Genomic DNA, 18,958 nt, shown 5'->3' with positions numbered 1-18,958 from the left:
CTCTGCCTGCGGTGCTGGCACTCCGGATTCTAGTCCCGGTTGGGGTGCCGGTTCTGTCCCGGTTGCTCTTCTTCCAGTCCAGCTCTCTGCTGTGGCCTGGGAAGGCAGTGGAGGATGGCCCAAGTGCTTGGGCCCTGCACCTGCATGGGAGACCAGGAGAAAGCACCTGGCTCCTGGCTTCGGATCGGTGCAGTATGCCGGTCGTGGCAGCCATTTGAGGGGTGAACCAACAGAAGGGAGACCTTTCTCTCTGTCTCTCTCTCACTGTCTTAACTCTGCCTGTCAAAAAAAAAAAAAAAAACAAAAAAAAAAAACAGGGCAGAATTAACAGAGGCAGAGAGAAAGATCTTCCATCCTCTGGTTCACTCTCCAAATAGCCGCAACTGCCAAAGCTGGGCCCATCCTAAACCAGGAGCAAGGAGCTTCTTCCAGGTCTCCCACACGGGAGCAGGGGCCCAAGGATGTGGGCCATCTTCTGCTTTCCCAGGCCTTAGAGAGCTGGATCAGAAATGAAGCAGCTGAGACTTGAACCTGCGCCCATATGGGATGCTGGCACTGCAGATGGCAGCTTTTCCCGCTGTGCCACAGTGCAGGCCCCTCATTATAATGTTTTAATCAGCATGAATCCTGAATTATGTGAAAGGGTATTTGTCCATCTACAACACTTGTCAAATGTAAGAAGTTCATTGGAAATTGAATGCCTAGGTCTGTGTGACCAGTATGATATTCTTTATGGGGAAAATTGTGCATGTTTGAATTTGATTTTGAAATTTTCTTGAAATCAGATCTCTTAACTTATATCTGGAAAACCCCTTCATCTCTTTGGGCTTATTGTGCTTTATATATAAATGAAATGCAGTAAAGTTCCTTTTAACTTTTATTTGAAAACAGTTTTTTTAAAGACCTCAGGAGTACACATCTAATTATTGCATTGCATTAATCAATAGTTGGACTTTTTGCAAACTTAAGCTATGACAGTTCTGAACAAGAAGGTTTCCTGTGTTAAGCTGCAGTCACTTTCCTGACTGTGGATCTTTGTTCCTTCTGTGACAGATTTTTAGAGTTCCTCTAATGCACTTGGGATGACTAGCTTTCCTAACAACTCCTTGACTTATTGCCTGCTAAGACTTGTTGCCCCTTCACCACTTCCACCACCAGATTCATATCCATCACCACACAGACTGCCTGAACTTCTTCCGAAATTGTCCCCTTTTGTGGACCCATAATTTGATTGCTGTTTTCTACCATAATTTCCAAAATAATTATAATTTATACCACCACCATAGTTCTCTCTAAAATGTCTTCGTTGTAACCATCATCTCCTCCTCCTCCTTCATATCTACCACCCTGGTTTCCATGTCTTGGTCCACCACAATAGCTTCCTCTGCTATTATAATCAAAGCCACTGCCATAGTTGCCATCAGTGATCCAGCAGCAGACTGCATCTCTTGTTTAAAAAGGGCCTTTGTCACTTTACAACTGTGTCCACTAATAATGTATTATTTCTGAACAATTTTATCAACTCTGTCATTATCAAAAGTTACAAAAGCAAATCCTCTTTTTCCCACCCTGCCTGTCATCCATAACTTCTATGTTTTCAGTCTTGCAAGACTTTCGGAGTAGTCTCAAATTATATTCCTCTGTATCTTTAGCACCACCAACAAAAATCTCCCTCACTGTTAGGTGGGTACCAGGCTTTACCAGTCCATTGTAGCAACAACTCGACCTGGTGTGGTCAAGGATACATTGCTATCTCCCTCTTCAGCACAGAAGTCACAAAACCAAAGCACCTGGGACTCTTGTTTGGGGAGTCTCATTACCATACAATCTGTGAGTGTGCCTGCTCCATTTCTCAAAATGTTCTCTTAAAGCTATCTGTAGTTTCAGAACTACCAATAGTTTCTATGATTCCTTGGGATCATGGCCTCTCCTCTGCCCCCCAGTGGCAGTGAGGCAGTGAAGGTTGGAGTTGGGCTGTGGTGGCCCAAGCAGTGGTTTTGACTCCATTTTGAGACTGGACTCGCCTTTTCCAGCTAATACTGAAAGCCTTAATTTTAAATAAGAGGTTTAATATTCTTTATAAAATTTAAAGAGATAACACGTTGAGCTTACTTTATTTTTATATATAGATCATGGAAAGGAAGTGGTTACTGTGTATGTTGCTGGTCCTTGGAACGGCTGTCATTCAAGGTCATGATGGACATGATGACGATATGATTGATATTGAGGATGACCTTGATGATGTCATTGAAGAGGTAGAAGACTCAAAATCAAAACCAGATACCAGCACTCCTCCTCCATCTCCAAAGGTTTGACATGGTCTTTTCCTTTTAGCATTTGAGATAAATTTGTGGCCAATCTGAATTCTTTTCAAAGGGAAAGCCAGTTTGCTATAATACCTAATGATTTCTCTGGTAGTTTTTGTTACATCTTGCCAAACATCTATATGGCTTGAATTTGAGGGCCATCTATAAGAATTTTATGACAATTGAAAGCAATCAAAACATTCTGGTAAGGAAGGAATGTTAGCTAAGAAAGGAGTGTTGTTGAGAATTTTGATTGTTAATTCATTTTTATGTTTAACACAGGTTACCTACAAAGCTCCAGTTCCAACAGGGGAAGTGTATTTTGCTGATTCCTTTGACAGGGGAACTCTCTCAGGGTAAGTATTTCCTAGGGAAGGAAAATCTAGAAAGAAAACATCACAGTTGGATCCCTTTTAGATAGCATTTAATGTAGTAATATATGGCTCTTGTATCTCTAGTGTTCATGTTCACAAAAGACTTTCAGATAGGTTTTTTTTTTTTTTAAGATTTTATTTATTTTTTTGAAAGGTAGGGTTATAAACAGAGGGAGAGACAGAGAGGTCATCCACTGGCTCACTCCCCATATGGCTGCAACAGCTGGAGCTGGGCCAATCTGAAGTCAGAAGCCAGGAGTTTCTTCCAGGTCTCCCACATGGGTGCATGGGCCCAAGGACTTGGGCCGTCTCTGCCACTCTCCCAGGTGCATTAGCAGGGAGCTGGATCAGAAGTGGAGTGGCTGGGACCAAACCAGTGCCCATTTGGGATGCTGACGCTGAAGACTGAGTCTTTGCCCCACTACTCCACAGCGTCAGTCCCAAGTTTTTTCTCTTTAAAATCTTAAAAAAAAAAGAGAGAGAGTTTGGTACCTTTTCTTATAGGTTGAATACTATATATTATCACTACTTGAGTGACATTTTACAGTTGAAAGTAGAGTGATTAAGAATGCTAAGAAGATAGATCTGGCTTTGTGAAAATTTACTGTCTCCATAGGTCATTTGAATATTAATTTGTGGCTTTGTTTTAATTACAGGTGGATTTTATCCAAAGCCAAAAAAGATGACACTGATGATGAAATTGCTAAATATGATGGTGAGAATTACAGTTGGTTTGGATATCAAAGCAGGTTGAGGTTTGACATGTTGTTTCCATGGTACCTCTTTTTTTGTTTTTTAAAGATTCATTTATTTGAAAAAAAGAGAGAGGTCTTCCATCTGCTGGTTGACTCCTCAGATGGCCACAACACCAGCGATGGAGCAGACTGAAGCCAAGACTTCTTCCAGGTCTCCCGCGTGGGTGCAGGGACCCAAGCACTTGGGCCATCTTCCACTGCTTTTCCCAGACTATTAGCAGGAAGCTGAATCAGAAGTGGAGCAGCTGGGACACAAATCAGCCCCATATGAGATGTCAGCATGCAGGCAGCAGCTTTACCTGCTCTGCCACAAAGTCCATGGCATCTCTTAAGACTACTTCAAAGGGAGATCTGTGTTTTAAAATTTTTTCTTGGGAGTTTCACCATTTTTGAGTGTTGCCTTCAATATGTTTGATAGGATTAGACCTACTTAATCACCTGTTCTGCTGTCTGTTAGGAATGGAAAGTCTTTTCCAGGCAGTGGTATGATGAACAAGAAATGTCAAAAATTCATCTGTATGATGGACAATTTAAAGATGTATTTAAGGAGTGAAGTTCTTTTGTGGTGTTTGTAGGAAAGTGGGAGGTTGATGAAATGAAGGAAACAAAGCTTCCAGGCGATAAAGGACTGGTGTTGATGTCCCGGGCCAAGCATCATGCCATCTCTGCTAAACTGAACAAGCCCTTCCTGTTTGACACCAAGCCTCTCATTGTTCAGTAAGTGGAATGGCTGTTTGATAAAAGCTTTCTTTAAAAATTAATGACTGTCCAAAAAAAGTGAGATTATGAAATTATGAGATTATAAAGTTTACCAAAAAAATGTGTATTTTGAAAAAACTTTGCTTGGATTTCAGCATATTTTTGCACCAAAATAAACTTTTCATTGCATTTTTCCACACACTTTTAGAAGTATTCTTAGAAAAATTACAGGGAGAATTTCTGAATGAATTTAAGCATCCTGTAATATCATTTTCCTGCCTGACACATTTTGAAACAAACTGTTCGTTCATCCTTTTGATAATAAGCTTCTGGATTTTGCAAAAAGCATTTACTGGGACTCTATAGTAAGGTCTAATTTTTATTTTAGTTAGTTATTTTTGTGAGATTCGGTAGCCATTTTAAAGCAATGGAAATTAAATCTTTCTTAGAGATGAGCATAAAATGTGGAAACAGGTGAGCGAGTTGGTAGGAAGGGGAGGGAACTAAGGGAGCTTTCAGAATGCCATAGGGTTTCTTCTGCTATTTTATTTATTTGTTTATTTTTCTGAAATTAGGTATGAGGTTAATTTCCAAAATGGAATAGAATGTGGTGGTGCCTATGTGAAACTGCTTTCTAAGACACCAGAACTCAACCTGGTAGGTACTGCTGCATGTGGCTGGCCACCCACAGTTATTTGACAAGAATCTTAGAGAACAGAAAAGGAGTTTTTATAATAAACCTGTAAGATACAGGCCTCCTCCTCTGTTGTTTAAGTCTTTGGTTTGGTTGAGAATATTGTCTGTGACAATAGTGTGCTTTTTATTTGAAATATAAAATTTAAAGCTATCGACTTTATAGCTTCTGTTTTGTATAACTTTTAGTTTTAGAAGTATATTTCTATTTTAGGAAATAACTAGATACATGCATTACTGTTTTTTCAGCACTGTGATTTTAAGTTTCCTGATAGTTTCTAGTTAGTATTTTTCAGTGGTACATAAACAAACCTTATAAATTAATCAGCTTTTCTTTTAATTATGACTTATTTAGAGTTTTTGAGAAGAAGTACATTTTTGAAAGGCTGCTTTTGAACACTTTAGTCTGACTAGAGTTACTGAACATAAAAAATGTGTTTTTGTTTCTGAAGGATCAGTTCCACGACAAGACCCCTTACACGATTATGTTTGGACCAGATAAATGTGGTGAGGACTATAAACTGCACTTCATCTTCCGCCACAAAAACCCCAAAACAGGGGTGTATGAAGAAAAGCATGCTAAGCGGCCGGACGCAGATCTGAAGACCTATTTCACTGATAAGAAGACACATCTCTATACATTAAGTAAGAATGCCTGGTAACAGTAATTTAGAGATTGCACATCTGGAGAATACCCATGCTTGCTAAGCAAGCCTTTTGAGTTATCTTAATAGAGAAATGAGCCGAATGTGTCAGCACTGGAAGAAGCTTCTTGTCTGTAGGTTGACTTGAAAGCTGAGGTTTGGGACTATTTTAAGAATTAGCTCTGTGTCTTGTAAAGAACTTCTTTGCTGGTCTTCTCATTTCCTCCCTTCGTTTACTTTCTTACTGATAAAGTGTTAAAGAATAAGACATACAATAGAAATACATATGAAGATCTTCACAATTATTGTTTATTTTGAACTTTTTTGGATGCACTAATGCCTAAACAGTTGAGTAGGATACTGGAATAGGTTTCTTTTATTTTGTTATTAAAATTTATTTTTTTTTAATTTATTTGAAAGACACACACAGAAAGTTGTAGACCGCTGGTTCATTTCTCAAATGCCTCCAACAAATGAGGAGCTGAGAACTCAGTTGGCAGCCTGCCCATGTGGTGGCAGGGACCCAACCACTTGAGCCTGTTGCTTCCTAGAGTGCCCATTAGGAAAAAGTTGGAATCAGGAGTGGAGCTGTGACTAAAACCCAGGCAGATCTAGTATGGGTTGTGGGCATCTTTTTTTTTTTTTTTTTTTTTTTTTTAAGATTTATTTATTTATTTGAAAGAGTTACACTGAGAAGGAAAGGCAAAGAAAGAGAGATCTTCCATCCACTGGTTCACTCCCCAATTGGCCACAAGAACCAGAGCTGCACCAATCCAAAGCCAGGAGCCAGGAGCTTCTTCTTAGTCTCCCATGTGGGTGCAGGGGCCCAAGCACTTGGGCCATCCTCTGCTGCTTTCCCAGGCCATAGCAAAAAGCTGGATTGGAAGTGGAGCAGCCGGGACTTGAACTGCCACCCACATGAGATGCCAGCACTGCAGGAGGTAGCTTCACCTACTGTGCCACAGCGCCAGCCCCAAGGGTTGTGGGCATCTTAATTGACATCTTAACTGCTTGGCCAAACACCCACCCTGGTTTTTGTTATTTTAATGAAGATACTCCTGCTGGTTTGGGATCATAAATAGACGTGACTCTTCCCTACAGAGTATAATAATCTTTATTATAAAAGTAATATGTTTTCAGGGTATTGCAGTTCAGAAATGAAGATACTTAATTATCTAAATATTTACAGGCATTTGGCCTGGTGGTTAAGATGCCGACATCCCATGTAGGAGTACTTGAGTTTGATACTCAGCTCTGGCTCTTAACTCCAGCTTTTTGCTAGCAGACTCTGGGAATCAGTGGTGATAGCTCGAGTAATTGGAGTCCTCCCACCCATGTGGGAAACCTAGATAGAGTTCCTGGCTCCGAGCTTCTGCCTAGGCCAGCCCTGGTGGTTGTGGGCAATTCTGAGTGAGCCAGTGGATGGCAGCTCTGTCAGGTTGCATCTTCTTTTTGTCTGTCAAATAAGTAAATAAATGAACAACAAATATAAACATTTTAAAATTATCCGAAATATCAGCATTATGCTATGTGTTTGTATATAAACAAATTTAACTTTTATAGAAGTTACATTTGCTATATTTAACTTGCTTTCTTAACTATGTAAGAGTGTGAGAGTCTCCTGACAGTATCTTCATTATCATTGATAATGGCAGCATAGGATCCTGTCGTCTGCTTTGCCTCTTACATCATTGAATTGTGTGATCCAGGCTGTAGCATAAATCCCACCTAGAATGTTTTTTTTTTAATGATTTATATTTACTTGATTTTTTTTTATTTATTTTTTTATTTTTTTGACAGGCAGGAGTGGACAGTGAGAGAGAGACAGAGAGAAAGGTCTTCCTTTGCTGTTGGTTCACCCTCCAATGGCCGCCACGGCCGGCGCGCTGCAACCAGCGCACCGCGCCGATCCGATGGCAGGAGCCAGGTACTTATCCTGGTCTCCCATGGGGTGTAGGGCCCAAGGACTTGGGCCATCCTCCGCTGCACTCCCTGGCCACAGCAGAAAGCTGGCCTGGAAGAGGGGCAACCGGGACAGAATCCGGTGCCCCGACCGGGACTAGAACCCGGTGTGCCGGCGCCGCAAGGCGGAGGATTAGCCTAGTGAGCTGCAGTGCCGGCCTATATTTACTTGAAAGAGTTATACAGAGAGAGAAGGAGAGGCAGAGAGAGACATAGGTCCTCCATCTGCTGGTTCACTCCCCAGGTGGCCGCAACTGCTGGAGCTACTCCAATCTGAAGCCAGGAGCCAGGAGCTTCCTCTGGGTCTCCCACGTGGGTACAGGGGCCCAAGGACTTGGGCCATCTTCTGCTGCCTTTCAAGGCCATAGCAGAGAGCTGGATCAAAGTTTTTTATTTGAGACAAAGGGAGAGACAGAGAGGTCTTCCATCTGCTGATTTACTCCCCAAATGGCTGCAGTGGCAGAGCTGTGCCAGGAGCTTTTTCCAGGTCTCCCATGTGGGTGCAGGGGTCCAGGCATGTGTGGGCCATCTTCTGCTGCTCTCTCAGGCCCATTAGCAGAGAGCTGCATTGAAAAAGGTTTGTGTAATTTGTGATTTTGGTAACACAAATGGTGGCAATACCAGTCCTAGGAAAAATAAATACATGGGCCTTGATTATTATTTTTTTTTTTTACAGTGATTTCTTTTTTTTTTTTTTTTTAATCTTTTATTTAATGAATATAAATTTCCAAAGTACGACTCATGTGTTACAATGGCTTCCCCCCCATACCGTCCCTCCCACCCACAACCCTCCCCTTTCCCACTCCCTCTCCCCTTCCATTCACATCAAGATTCATTTTCGATTATCTTAATATACAGAAGATCAGCTTAGTATACCTTAAGTAAGTATTTCAACAGTTTGCTCCCACACAGAAACATAAAGTGAAAACTAATAGATGATTTTTTTTAAATGATGATGAAATCAGATCAGACCTATTGTCATGTTTAATCCCAGTGAGAGTCAAGTTGGGAATTGATAATTTCTTTCTTTCTTTTTTTTTTTTTTTTTTTACAGAAGATCAGTTTAGTATACATTAAGTAAAGATTTCAGTCGTTTGCACCCCCATAGAAACACAAAGTGAAATATACTGTTTGAGTACTCGTTATAGCATTAAGCCTCAGTGTACAGCACGTTAAGGACAGAGATCCTACATGAGGAGTAAGTGCACAGTGACTCCTGTTGTTGACTTTACCAATTGACACTCCTGTTTATGGCATCAGTAATCTCCCTATGCACCCGTTATGAGTTTCCAAGGCTATGGAAGCCCCTTGAGTTCTCCAACTCTTATCTTGTTTAGACACGGTCATAGTCAAAGTGGAGGTTCTCTCCTCCCTTCAGAGAAAGGCACCTCCCTCTTTGAAGACCTGTTCTTTCCACTGGGATCTCACTCACAGAGATCTTTTTGCCAGAGTGTCTTGGCTTTCCATGCCTGAAATACTCTCATGGGCTTTTCAGCCAGATCCGAGTGCCTTTAGGGCTGATTCTGAGGCCAGAGTGCTATTTAGGACATCCGCCATTCTATGAGTCTGCTGAGTATCTCACTTCCCATGTTGGATCACTCTCCCCTTTATTTATTCTATCGGTTGGTGTTAGCAGATACTAGACTTGTTTATGTGCTCCCTTTGACTCTTAGTCCTTTCATTATGATCAATTGTGAACTGAAATTGATCACTTGCAGTAGTGAGATGGCATTGGCACATGCCACCTTGATGGGATTGAATTGGAATCCCCTGGTATGTTTCCAACTCTACCAATTGGGGCAAGTCAGCCCGAGCATGCCCCAAATTATACATCTCTTCCCTCTCTTATTCCCACTCTTATGTTTAACAGGGATCACATTTCAGTTAATTTTCAACACTTAAGAATAACTGTGTGATAATTACAGAATTAAACCAGTCATATTAAGTAGAACAGACAAAAAAAAAAATACTATGAGGGATAATGTATTAAGTTGTCCATTAGCAGTCAGGGCTATGCTGATCAAGTCCCCATTTCTCATAGTGTCCATTTCACTTCAGGAGGTTTCCTTTTTGGTGTTCAGTCAGTTGTCACCGATCAGGGAGAACATATGGTATTTGTCCCTTTGGGACTGGCTTACTTCACTCAGCATGATGTGTTCCAGATTCCTCCATTTTGTTGCAAATGACTGGATTTCGTTGTTTCTTACTGCGGTATAGTACTCTAAAGAATACATATCCCATAATTTCTTTATCCAGTCTACCGTTGATGGGCATTTAGGTTGGTTCCAGGTCTTGGCTATTGTGAATTGTGCTGCAATAAACATTAGGGTGCAGACCGCTTTTTTGTTTATCAATTTAAACTCCTTTGGGTAAATTCCAAGGAGTGGGATGGCTGGGTCGAACGGTAGGGTTATATTCAGGTTTCTGAGGAATCTCCAGACTGATTTCCATAGTGGCTTGACCAGTTTGCATTCCCACCAACAGTGGGTTAGTGTCATGGGCCTTGATTATTGGAAGGTGGTTACAGTAAGTAAACGTAACTTGCCTGCTGTTATTTGTGATTCCTAGAAACCAAAGGAAGTAGCGTTTATATTCTGCAGATAAGGAAAAGAGTCCCTTTGACCAGGGCCCCCAGCAGCCTAGCATGGTGGGTCATGTTCTGACTTCAGTGCCTGTGGTCTTTCTCATGCTTTTATGCTGCAGCTTTTTGTTACAAGTCACGTGGTGAAGGGAACTTTGCAGTGAGTGGTTAATTAACTGTTTTTCATTGCGTTTAATTGCTTCCAGTCTTGAATCCAGATAATAGTTTTGAAATACTGGTTGACCAGTCTGTTGTGAACAGCGGAAATCTACTAAATGACATGACTCCTGCAGTAAATCCTTCACGTGAAATTGAGGATCCGGAAGACCGGAAACCTGAGGATTGGGATGAAAGACCAAAAATACCAGATCCAGATGCTGTCAAGCCTGATGACTGGTGAGTCTCGGGCAGCTTTCTGTTTAGAGTCAGGACAGTGTTTCAGAACTGCCAAAATGGATGACAGTGTTTGCCTGTGGTGACACAGATGGTTTGTGGCAGGACCCCAGAGCTCTTGACTTGGCCATTCCAAATGTGCCCTTGAATTCACATCTATATTTGATGTCCTGAAATATTAAATTTTAGTTTGAAAAATAGCCTTTTTCCATTTAACGATTCTCTGCTCTGTACTGGGTCATAGAATACTAAACCAGAAGGACGTATCCCTACCCAGTGCTTCAGTCCAGCTATAAGGCAGGTAAAGGAACTCGGCATGTAGTATGGTAAGTAGTCTGAGAAGGTACTACTTAGTGACCAGAGTGCCAGGTGTACCTAACCCAGGCCTGGTTTCCTGGAGCAGGGCAAATCAAATTGAGACTTGAAAGAAAGTAGGACGAGAATTAACTAAGTGGAAGACCATTGTGTTCCATAAGAGGAGGAATGAACTTGACATGGGTGAGAACCATTGTGACTTTTTGTGTAGGGTAAGAATTGGAGTGAAGAGAAATGAACTCTAATGTGTGGTATATAGCCATACTTGATTTTCATTATAGTGACTTTTCGTTATACAAGTGTTAAGTTTATTTGTACATGTGGTATGTACATATATGTATGTGGCAATATAAGTTGGAGTCAACCTTGTTCTGTATTTTATTCCTTAATTAAGGTGAGAGTGTTCAGCTTAAAAGAGCTGGCTGAGCTCATACGTGATCTTGAGATACAGTTAATTTATATCTCAAGCTAGAGGTTGGTAAAACAGATTCTGACCAAGGACAGAGGATATTTTTGATTGTAAACTAAAGTGGCACTTGTATAGCAACTGTGTAAAACTTTGAAATTGGGTACTTGCTGGTGAACTTTTATTTGAGGAGTAATTTTTGTAGCAAGGATATAATTCAGTGGCTATTAACGTCTTCATAGTGTTATGTGGTCATCCCTATTTCTCCCTTCCTGTGGCCCCTCATAATCCCAGATTTGCTCTTTACTTCTTCTGGAGATTTCTTGTAAATGGAATTATCTAGAATGTGTTTTTTTGTATCTGGCTTCTTTCACTTAGGGTAAATGTTCAGACTTCATCCATGTTGAAGAGGGTGCAGTTCAGTACTTCAGTTCTTGACAGAATACTACTGAATTGTGTAGTGAATATTGTATTTTATTTTGTCGGTGTTGAGTAGCGATATGAAAAATTACATACTGGTTTTTGTGTGAATATATATTTTCAGTTCTCTTTAGTACATGGCTAAAAGCAAAGTTGCTGGATCACATTGTAACTGTTTAAGTTTTTAAGGAATTGCCAAACATTTCCAAAACAGCTGCACCATTTAACTTTCCCACAAACAATGTATGAGTTTCCAGTTTGCTATATCCTCACTAATACTTTTTAAAAATATTTATTGGAGGGGCAGAGACAGAGATCTCCCATCTCTGCTAGTTCACTCCCTAAATGCTAGGAACAGCCAAGACTGAAACCAGGAGCTGGGATCTCATTCTAAGAGTCCCATGTATTTGGTAGGGACACAAATACTTGAGCCATCACCTGCTGTCTCCCAGGGTCTGCGTTATTAGGAAGCAGGAATCAGAAGCAGAGCTGGGACTTGAATCCAGCACTGGGGTGTGGGCATCCCAGGTAGCATCTTTAACTTCTGTGTCAAATGCCTGCTTCCCGAACACTTGTGTGGGTTTGTTTTTTTTTTATATAAATTTATTTATTTATTTGAAAGTCAGAGTTAGAGAGAGAGAGAGAGAGAGAGAGGTCTTCCATCCGATGGTTCACTCCCCAGCTGGCCGCAGCAGCTGGAGCTGCGCTGATCCAAAGCCAGGAGCCTCTTCCGGGTCTCCCATTTGGGTGCAGGGGCCCAAAGACTTGGGCCATCCTCTACTGCTTTCCCAGGCCACAGCAGAGAGCTGAATCGGAAGTGGCGCAGCCGGGACTTGAACCAGTGCCCATACGGGATGCCACTCTTCAGGCCAGGGCGTTAACCTGCTGTGCCATAGCACCAGCCCCTCAAACACTTGTTTTTATTCCATCTTTTTTATTGTAGCCATCCTAGTGGATATAAAGTGGTATAGCTCTATTTGCATTTCCCTGATAGGTAATGATGTTGAGCATCTCTTCACACGGTTGTTACTGTTGTCTTTGGAGAATTATCTATTCAAATCCTTTGATGTTGTTTTTTCATTGAGTTGTAGAGGTCTTTGTATATTTTGGATACTAGGCCCTTTTCAGTTTCATGATTTATAAATATTTTCTTGTAAGATTATTTAAAATTTTCAGATTAAGTAAGACCTAAATATTTTCAGAATTCTGTTTCAGAGTCAGAGTGGGATTACAGTGTGATTCTTCTGCTAGTGTTGTCCTAATTGACTTTTTCTTTTGTGTTTAAGGGATGAAGATGCCCCTGCTAAGATTCCAGATGAGGAGGCCACAAAACCTGAAGGCTGGTTAGATGATGAGCCTGAATATGTGCCTGACCCTGATGCAGAGAAGCCAGAGGATTGGTAAAAGTTTCTGCTAACTTTTTAAATGACCTGTTTTATTGTTTATTTGGGAGATAGCAGTAGTGGCAACAGAGAGCTCCCTTCTGCTGATTCTCTCCCCAAAGGCCTGCAACAGCCTGAGCTGGGCTAGGGCCGAAGCCAGGGCCTGGGAATTCAGTGCAGATCTGCCTAGGTCTCCCATGTGAGTGGTAGGAACCACATAACTTGAACCATTGCCTTTGCCTCCTGGGGTCTGCATTAGCAGGAAGCTTGAGTAAGGAGCTGGAGGAGTTGAGACTCAAACCCAGGCACTCTGATGTGGGATGCAGGCCCACCGCACTCACACACGTGTGTGCATGTGTGTGTGTGTGTTAATTTAAATGAAACTAATACTTAAGCCAAGTCCACCAAATTTAATTACCTTTTTTTTTTTTTTAAATGTATCGTGAAAAGCTGTTACTGGAAATAGAAACACAAGAGAAGATGGTATTAACATATTGTGGCCCCGTGACAGCATCACAGAGCCCCATATTACTTGTTCCTTGTTGAATATCTCCACAGGGATGAAGACATGGATGGTGAATGGGAGGCTCCTCAGATTGCCAACCCTAAATGCGAGTCAGCCCCTGGCTGTGGTGTCTGGCAGCGACCCATGATTGACAACCCCAGTTATAAAGGCAAATGGAAGCCTCCCATGATTGACAATCCTAACTACCAGGTTTGTGCCTCTTACAGTTCTGCTGTTCTCCTTGATCTGTCTGTATTCACTAGGCTGTGTGATCCCAGGTTGATCACTCTGTTCAAGTTATTGAATGAAGATCCTAAGGTGAGAGAGAGCTTAGTGGATTGAGAGTTACAGAGGGAGACCTAGAAGCTGGAGAGAATCGCTGTTAGATTTGCTTTATGTGTTATGTTTGAAAGGAGGGTGCTTTAGCCACAGGATCTGAATCTCAAGTTTGGTGATGGTGTCATGTGGTGGGTAGAGGACTGAGGTAGGAGTTGATGCTTCCACCATGTCAAAATCAGCTCCTTGCTTGATGTCAGCAGTAAAAGATTAAGGTCCAAATGAGATGGTAAGAATACAAATTGTGAAGTAGTGAAGTGCCAGTTCACTGTGGAGATGATGTCAAGGATGGTAGAAACTGAGAATAAAGTCTAGAAATCTTAGAGACAGAGTGTGTGAAACACCAGTAGCATTTATCATTTCTTCCTGTTGTTCATTGGTTTCCCAAAGTTAGTATTTAATCTTTATTGATTATGCAGAATTCATCTTACAGGTTTGCTATAAATTGTTGGTCGTTATCTGAAACAATTTTTCTTGAAAACATTCCCCTTGTCCCCCTTAGGGAATCTGGAAACCCAGGAAAATACCAAATCCAGATTTCTTTGAAGATCTGGAACCTTTCAGAATGACTCCTTTCAGCGCTATTGGTTTGGAGCTGTGGTCCATGACCTCTGACATCTTTTTTGACAACTTCATCATTTCTGCTGATCGGAGGGTGGTTGATGACTGGGCCAACGATGGGTGGGGCCTGAAGAAAGCTGCTGATGGGGCTGCTGAGGTTTGTGCTTGCTGGATTGTCTTCTGTACGTTTATTTCTGTTGTAAGGAAATACTTGTTCCTTTGTGAACAGCTGTCTTTTCTAGGGTGTATCTCTTCCCTTATTTGGTAATATTAGCATTAAAAGTATAAGCATAGGAGACTACTGCAGAAATTTATTGGAAAGTGCATTTTATACAAAACTAAATGGATTTCAAAGTGTTTTCTGCATCAGAATAAACACAATATTCACTTTCCGTGAACGTCTTATAGCACTGTCATATGCCTGTGAGTGCTGCAGTTTTAGACATGATTTCATTCGTCTAATGTAGCGACTTAGATTCTGTCCGTTATGTGAAGGACACTTTTCAGTTTGTCTATGTGTATATCTCAGTTTGCCATTTAGGGTATGTTTTGATGTACTCTTAAATATTGAATCTTGGCTTGCCCAACATATAGATTTTTCAAACGTGGTCATGTAGCCAAAGTGGGAATTAGAGAGCCAGAGATAGTGAGATCAAGAAGTTCTTCATGCTCTGGATCTTCAGGTGATTAACAAGCCAGCATTTGTAGTTACGAAAGTGACAGCACCCTGCTGAAAAGGGGAGCAGGAAAATCAAAGCTTTTCTCTTTATTTCCTTTTGAAAAAAGTGGAGCCTGAGTGAGCTGTAGGCCGTAACAGTGGAAACAACAGTGCAGTCTGTGTTTGGTGTGCATCAGCCCTGTATTTTGTTTTTCAGCCAGGTGTGGTGGGGCAGATGATCGAGGCAGCGGAGGAGCGCCCATGGCTCTGGGTGGTCTACATTCTGACTGTGGCTCTGCCCGTGTTCCTTGTTATCCTCTTTTGCTGTTCTGGAAAGGTAAGAATTTGTTTTGGAGCCGGCGCCGTGGCTCAATAGGCTAATCCTCCACCTTGCGGCGCCGGCACACCGGGTTCTAGTCCCGGTCGGGGCGCCGGATTCTGTCCCGGTTGCCCCTCTTCCAGGCCAGCTCTCTGCTATGGCCAGGGAGTGCAGTGGAGGATGGCCCAGGTGCTTGGGCCCTGCACCCCATGGGAGACCAGGAAAAAGCACCTGGATCCTGGCTCCTGCCATCGGATCAGCACGGTGCGCCGGCTGCAGCGGCGGCCATTGGAGGGTGAACCAACGGCAAAGGAAGACCTTTCTCTCTCTGTCTCTCTCTCTCTCTGTCCACTCTGCCTATCAAAAATAAAAAAAAAAAAAAAAAAAAAAAAAGAATTTGTTTTGGAATCACGAGTTGGTTTTTGTTTGTTTGTTTTTCTTTTTTTTTTTTTTTTTTTAAGATTCATTTATCTGTAAGACAGAGAGGTAGAGACAGAGAGAGAAAGGTCTTCCATCCACTGATTCATTCCCCAAATGGCCACAATGGCCAGAGCTGAGCTGATCCAAAGCCAGGAGCTTCTTCCAGGTCTCCCACATGGATTCAGGGGCCCAAGCACTCACTTCTGCTGCTTTCCCAGGTGTATTAGCAAGGAGCTGTATCAGAAGTGGAGCAGCTGGGACTTGAACTGGCGCCCATATGGGATGCCCGCTCTGCAGGCCAAGCCTTTAACCTGCTGTGCCACAGCACTGGCCTCTTGGAATCACTTTTTTTATTTAAGGTTTATTTATTTATTTGAAAGTCAAGTTACACAGAGAGAGAAGGAGAAGCAGAGAGAGAGAGAGAGAGAGAGAGAGAGAGAGAGGTCTTCCATCCACTGGTTCACTCCGCAATTGGCCTCAACGGCTGGACCTGTGCCGATCCAGAGCCAGGAGCCTCTTCCGGGTCTACTACATGGGTGCAGGGTCCAAGGACTTGGGCCATCTTCCACTGCTTTCCCAGGCCATCGCAGAGAGCTGGATTGGAAGTGGAGCAGCTGGGAGTCGAACTGACACCCATATGGGATGCCAGCACTGCAGGCCGTGGCTTTACCTGCTACACCACAGCACTGGCCCCTTGGAATCACTTTTACAAGGACTTCTTGTGATGTTAAAAATGACTATGATGGGCCAGTGTTATGGCACAGTAAGTTAATCCTCCACCTGTGCGGCGACATCCATCCCAGCCGCTCATCTTCCAATGCAGCTCTCTGCTATGGCCTGGGAAAGCAACGGACCAATGGCCCAAGTGCCTGGGCCCCTGCAGCTGTGTGGGAGACCTGGAAGAAGCTCCTGGCTCCTGGCTTCGGATCGGCCCAGCTGCAACCATTGGCGGCCATTTGGGGAGTGAACCAGCGATTAGAAGACGCTTCACTGTGTCTCCCCCTCACTTTCTGTAACTCTGCCTCTCAAATAAATAAATGACTAAGATGGGGCAGGCATTTGGCTTAGTAGTTAAAACATCCACATTCCATATTTGGGTACCTGGTTTCAAGTCCTGGCTTTTGGCTTCTGACTCCATCTTCCTGCTAATGTTGACTCTGGGAGGCAGTGGTGATGGCTCATGTAGTAGGGTTGGGTCCCTGCTACCCACCTGGGAAACCTGGATTGAGTTCATAGCTCTTGCTTTGACTCTAGCTATTGCTGTCATTTGGGGAGTGAACCAGAAGATGGGAGCGCTTTCCATCTGTTTTGCTCTCTGTCTCTTCTCTACTTCTCAAGTAAATTAAAAAAAATTATGTGACTAAGATGTAGTACTCAGTAATGACTGAGCCCATTTGGCTTCTGAAACTATTTACTGTGCCCAGATCAGGGTCGGATCTATAGCACCACTCTTTTTATTCTTTGTAAAATTTAGAAGCAGCTTTCTAAAAAAAAAACAAAGATAATTTAGATGTGAAAGCAACATCTGGGTGCAGCCCAGCTTTTCTTTCTAGTATCACCACTTGACTTAGTATCTGACTTTTCATTGGCCTTTCCTACCTCACCAGTCCCGCCCTCCCCAAACAGTGCATGTGAAGGTACCAGCCTTTCTGTTTCTGTTGGCTAGCTCTTGTTTCATGCAATCATATAGAGAAAATCATCTTTGGGCTTCCTGCTTCTAAATGAGGTTTATAATCTACCCTTGGCACTAGCCTTAGCCCCAATGCCCTGTACCCACGCCTTAGTGTAGCTACGTAGACCTGTCATTCTTTGTATTCCTCCACCTTGAACCATATACACACATGCGTGCATGCCCATCTTTCTTTTTTTTATTATTATTTGTTTATTTGAAAGGCAGAGTTACACAGAGAGATCTTCAACCCACTGGTTCATTCCCCAAATGGCTGCAGCAGCCAGGGCTGGGCCAGGCTAAAGCCAGGAGCCTGGAACTCCATCCAGGTCCCCCTTGTGGGTACAGGGGGCCCAATCACTTGGGCCATTATCTGCTGCTTTCCCAGGCACATTACCAGGGAGCTGGATCAGAAGTAGAGCATCTGGGACTCCAGCCAGCACACATATGGGATGCTGTTGGCCACAGGTGGCAGCTTTATCCACTATGCTTCAGCACTTTGCCTGTAGGTATTCAATGATGCGATGGTGATGTAGTAATGAAAACATGATAGAAACCATTGCACTTTGGGTAATGTTTCAGAAACAGTCCAATGCTATGGAGTACAAAAAGACTGATGCTCCTCAACCAGATGTGAAGGAGGAAGAAGAGAAGGAGGAGGAGAAGGACAAGGGAGATGAAGAGGAGGAGGCAGAAGAGAAGCTTGGTAAGAAGTAGACCCCTGAAATGCTGCTTAAGCCAACACCCTAAAACAATGGCTTGTTTTAGACCTAGAGTTGTGTAATGATGCTGAAACAAATGGAAAGTTTTGCTCACGTGTTTGACTTTAACTTCTGTTTTAGAGGAGAAACAAAAGAGTGATGCTGAAGAAGATGGTGGGACTGTCAGCCAAGAGGAGGAAGATAGGAAACCTAAAGCAGAGGTAAAGCAACGGGCAATTCTTTTATATTTCAAGCAGTAAATTGAAGGTACATTTAAGTAAAGAGAATATATTCATGGGATAGTATACAATGCCTATGACAGTAAAAACTCTATTAGAGCCAATTTTGTTAAAGTGGGATTCTTAGTGATACAGGTCAACATTTTTATTTGCTAATTAAAAAAATTTATTGATTATATTTGAAAGGCAGTGTTATAGAGCAAGGAGGAAGAGAGAGGAGATTTCATCTGCTGGTTCCCTCCCCAGATGGCTGCAATGCCTGGAGATGGGTCAAGCCAAGAGCCTAGAACTCCAACTGGTCTCCCACGTGGGTGGCAGGGATCCAAGCAGTTGGGCCATTTTCCACTGCTTTCCCAGGCACATTAGCAGGGAGCTAGATCAAAAGTGGAGCAGCTGGGACTCGAACTGGCCCTCATGGGATGCCAGCATCACAGGTGGCTCCTTAACCCACAGCACAGTCCCCTATTTGCTAACTTTAAGCTACATCATAATCTCAAGTATTTTTCTATGCTGAAAATGGTTTTCTGGGATAAGTGGAAAGTTCTAGAAAGAAATGTAATAAAATGCTAAGATTGAAACTTCAGGGCCGGCGCCGAGGCTCAATAGGCTAATCCTCCGCC

General features: G+C 42.5%; 1 protein-coding gene across 6 annotated transcripts in view; it reads left to right on the top strand.

Moving 5' to 3' along the window:
* CANX (calnexin) overlaps window positions 1-18,958 on the top strand; it is a 57,710-nt gene that overhangs the window by 35,158 nt on the left and 3,594 nt on the right. For all 6 annotated transcript variants that reach the window (XM_051833807.2, XM_070076513.1, XM_070076511.1 and 3 more), the window contains 13 exons: window positions 2,130-2,309; window positions 2,589-2,662; window positions 3,337-3,395; window positions 4,011-4,152; window positions 4,710-4,791; window positions 5,280-5,472; window positions 10,221-10,410; window positions 12,835-12,948; window positions 13,489-13,645; window positions 14,274-14,489; window positions 15,208-15,327; window positions 17,981-18,104; window positions 18,241-18,320. In XM_051833807.2, coding sequence (XP_051689767.1) covers window positions 2,133-2,309; window positions 2,589-2,662; window positions 3,337-3,395; window positions 4,011-4,152; window positions 4,710-4,791; window positions 5,280-5,472; window positions 10,221-10,410; window positions 12,835-12,948; window positions 13,489-13,645; window positions 14,274-14,489; window positions 15,208-15,327; window positions 17,981-18,104; window positions 18,241-18,320 — 1,728 coding nt within the window. In that variant the 5' untranslated portion in view covers window positions 2,130-2,132. The remainder of the gene's footprint in view (window positions 1-2,129; window positions 2,310-2,588; window positions 2,663-3,336; window positions 3,396-4,010; window positions 4,153-4,709; window positions 4,792-5,279; window positions 5,473-10,220; window positions 10,411-12,834; window positions 12,949-13,488; window positions 13,646-14,273; window positions 14,490-15,207; window positions 15,328-17,980; window positions 18,105-18,240; window positions 18,321-18,958) is intronic.

This window comes from Oryctolagus cuniculus, chromosome 6, assembly GCF_964237555.1.
Source record: "Oryctolagus cuniculus chromosome 6, mOryCun1.1, whole genome shotgun sequence".
NCBI lineage: Eukaryota > Metazoa > Chordata > Mammalia > Lagomorpha > Leporidae > Oryctolagus > Oryctolagus cuniculus.
Note: the sequence above shows the minus strand (reverse complement) of the source record. Positions and strands in the feature narration are given on the sequence as shown.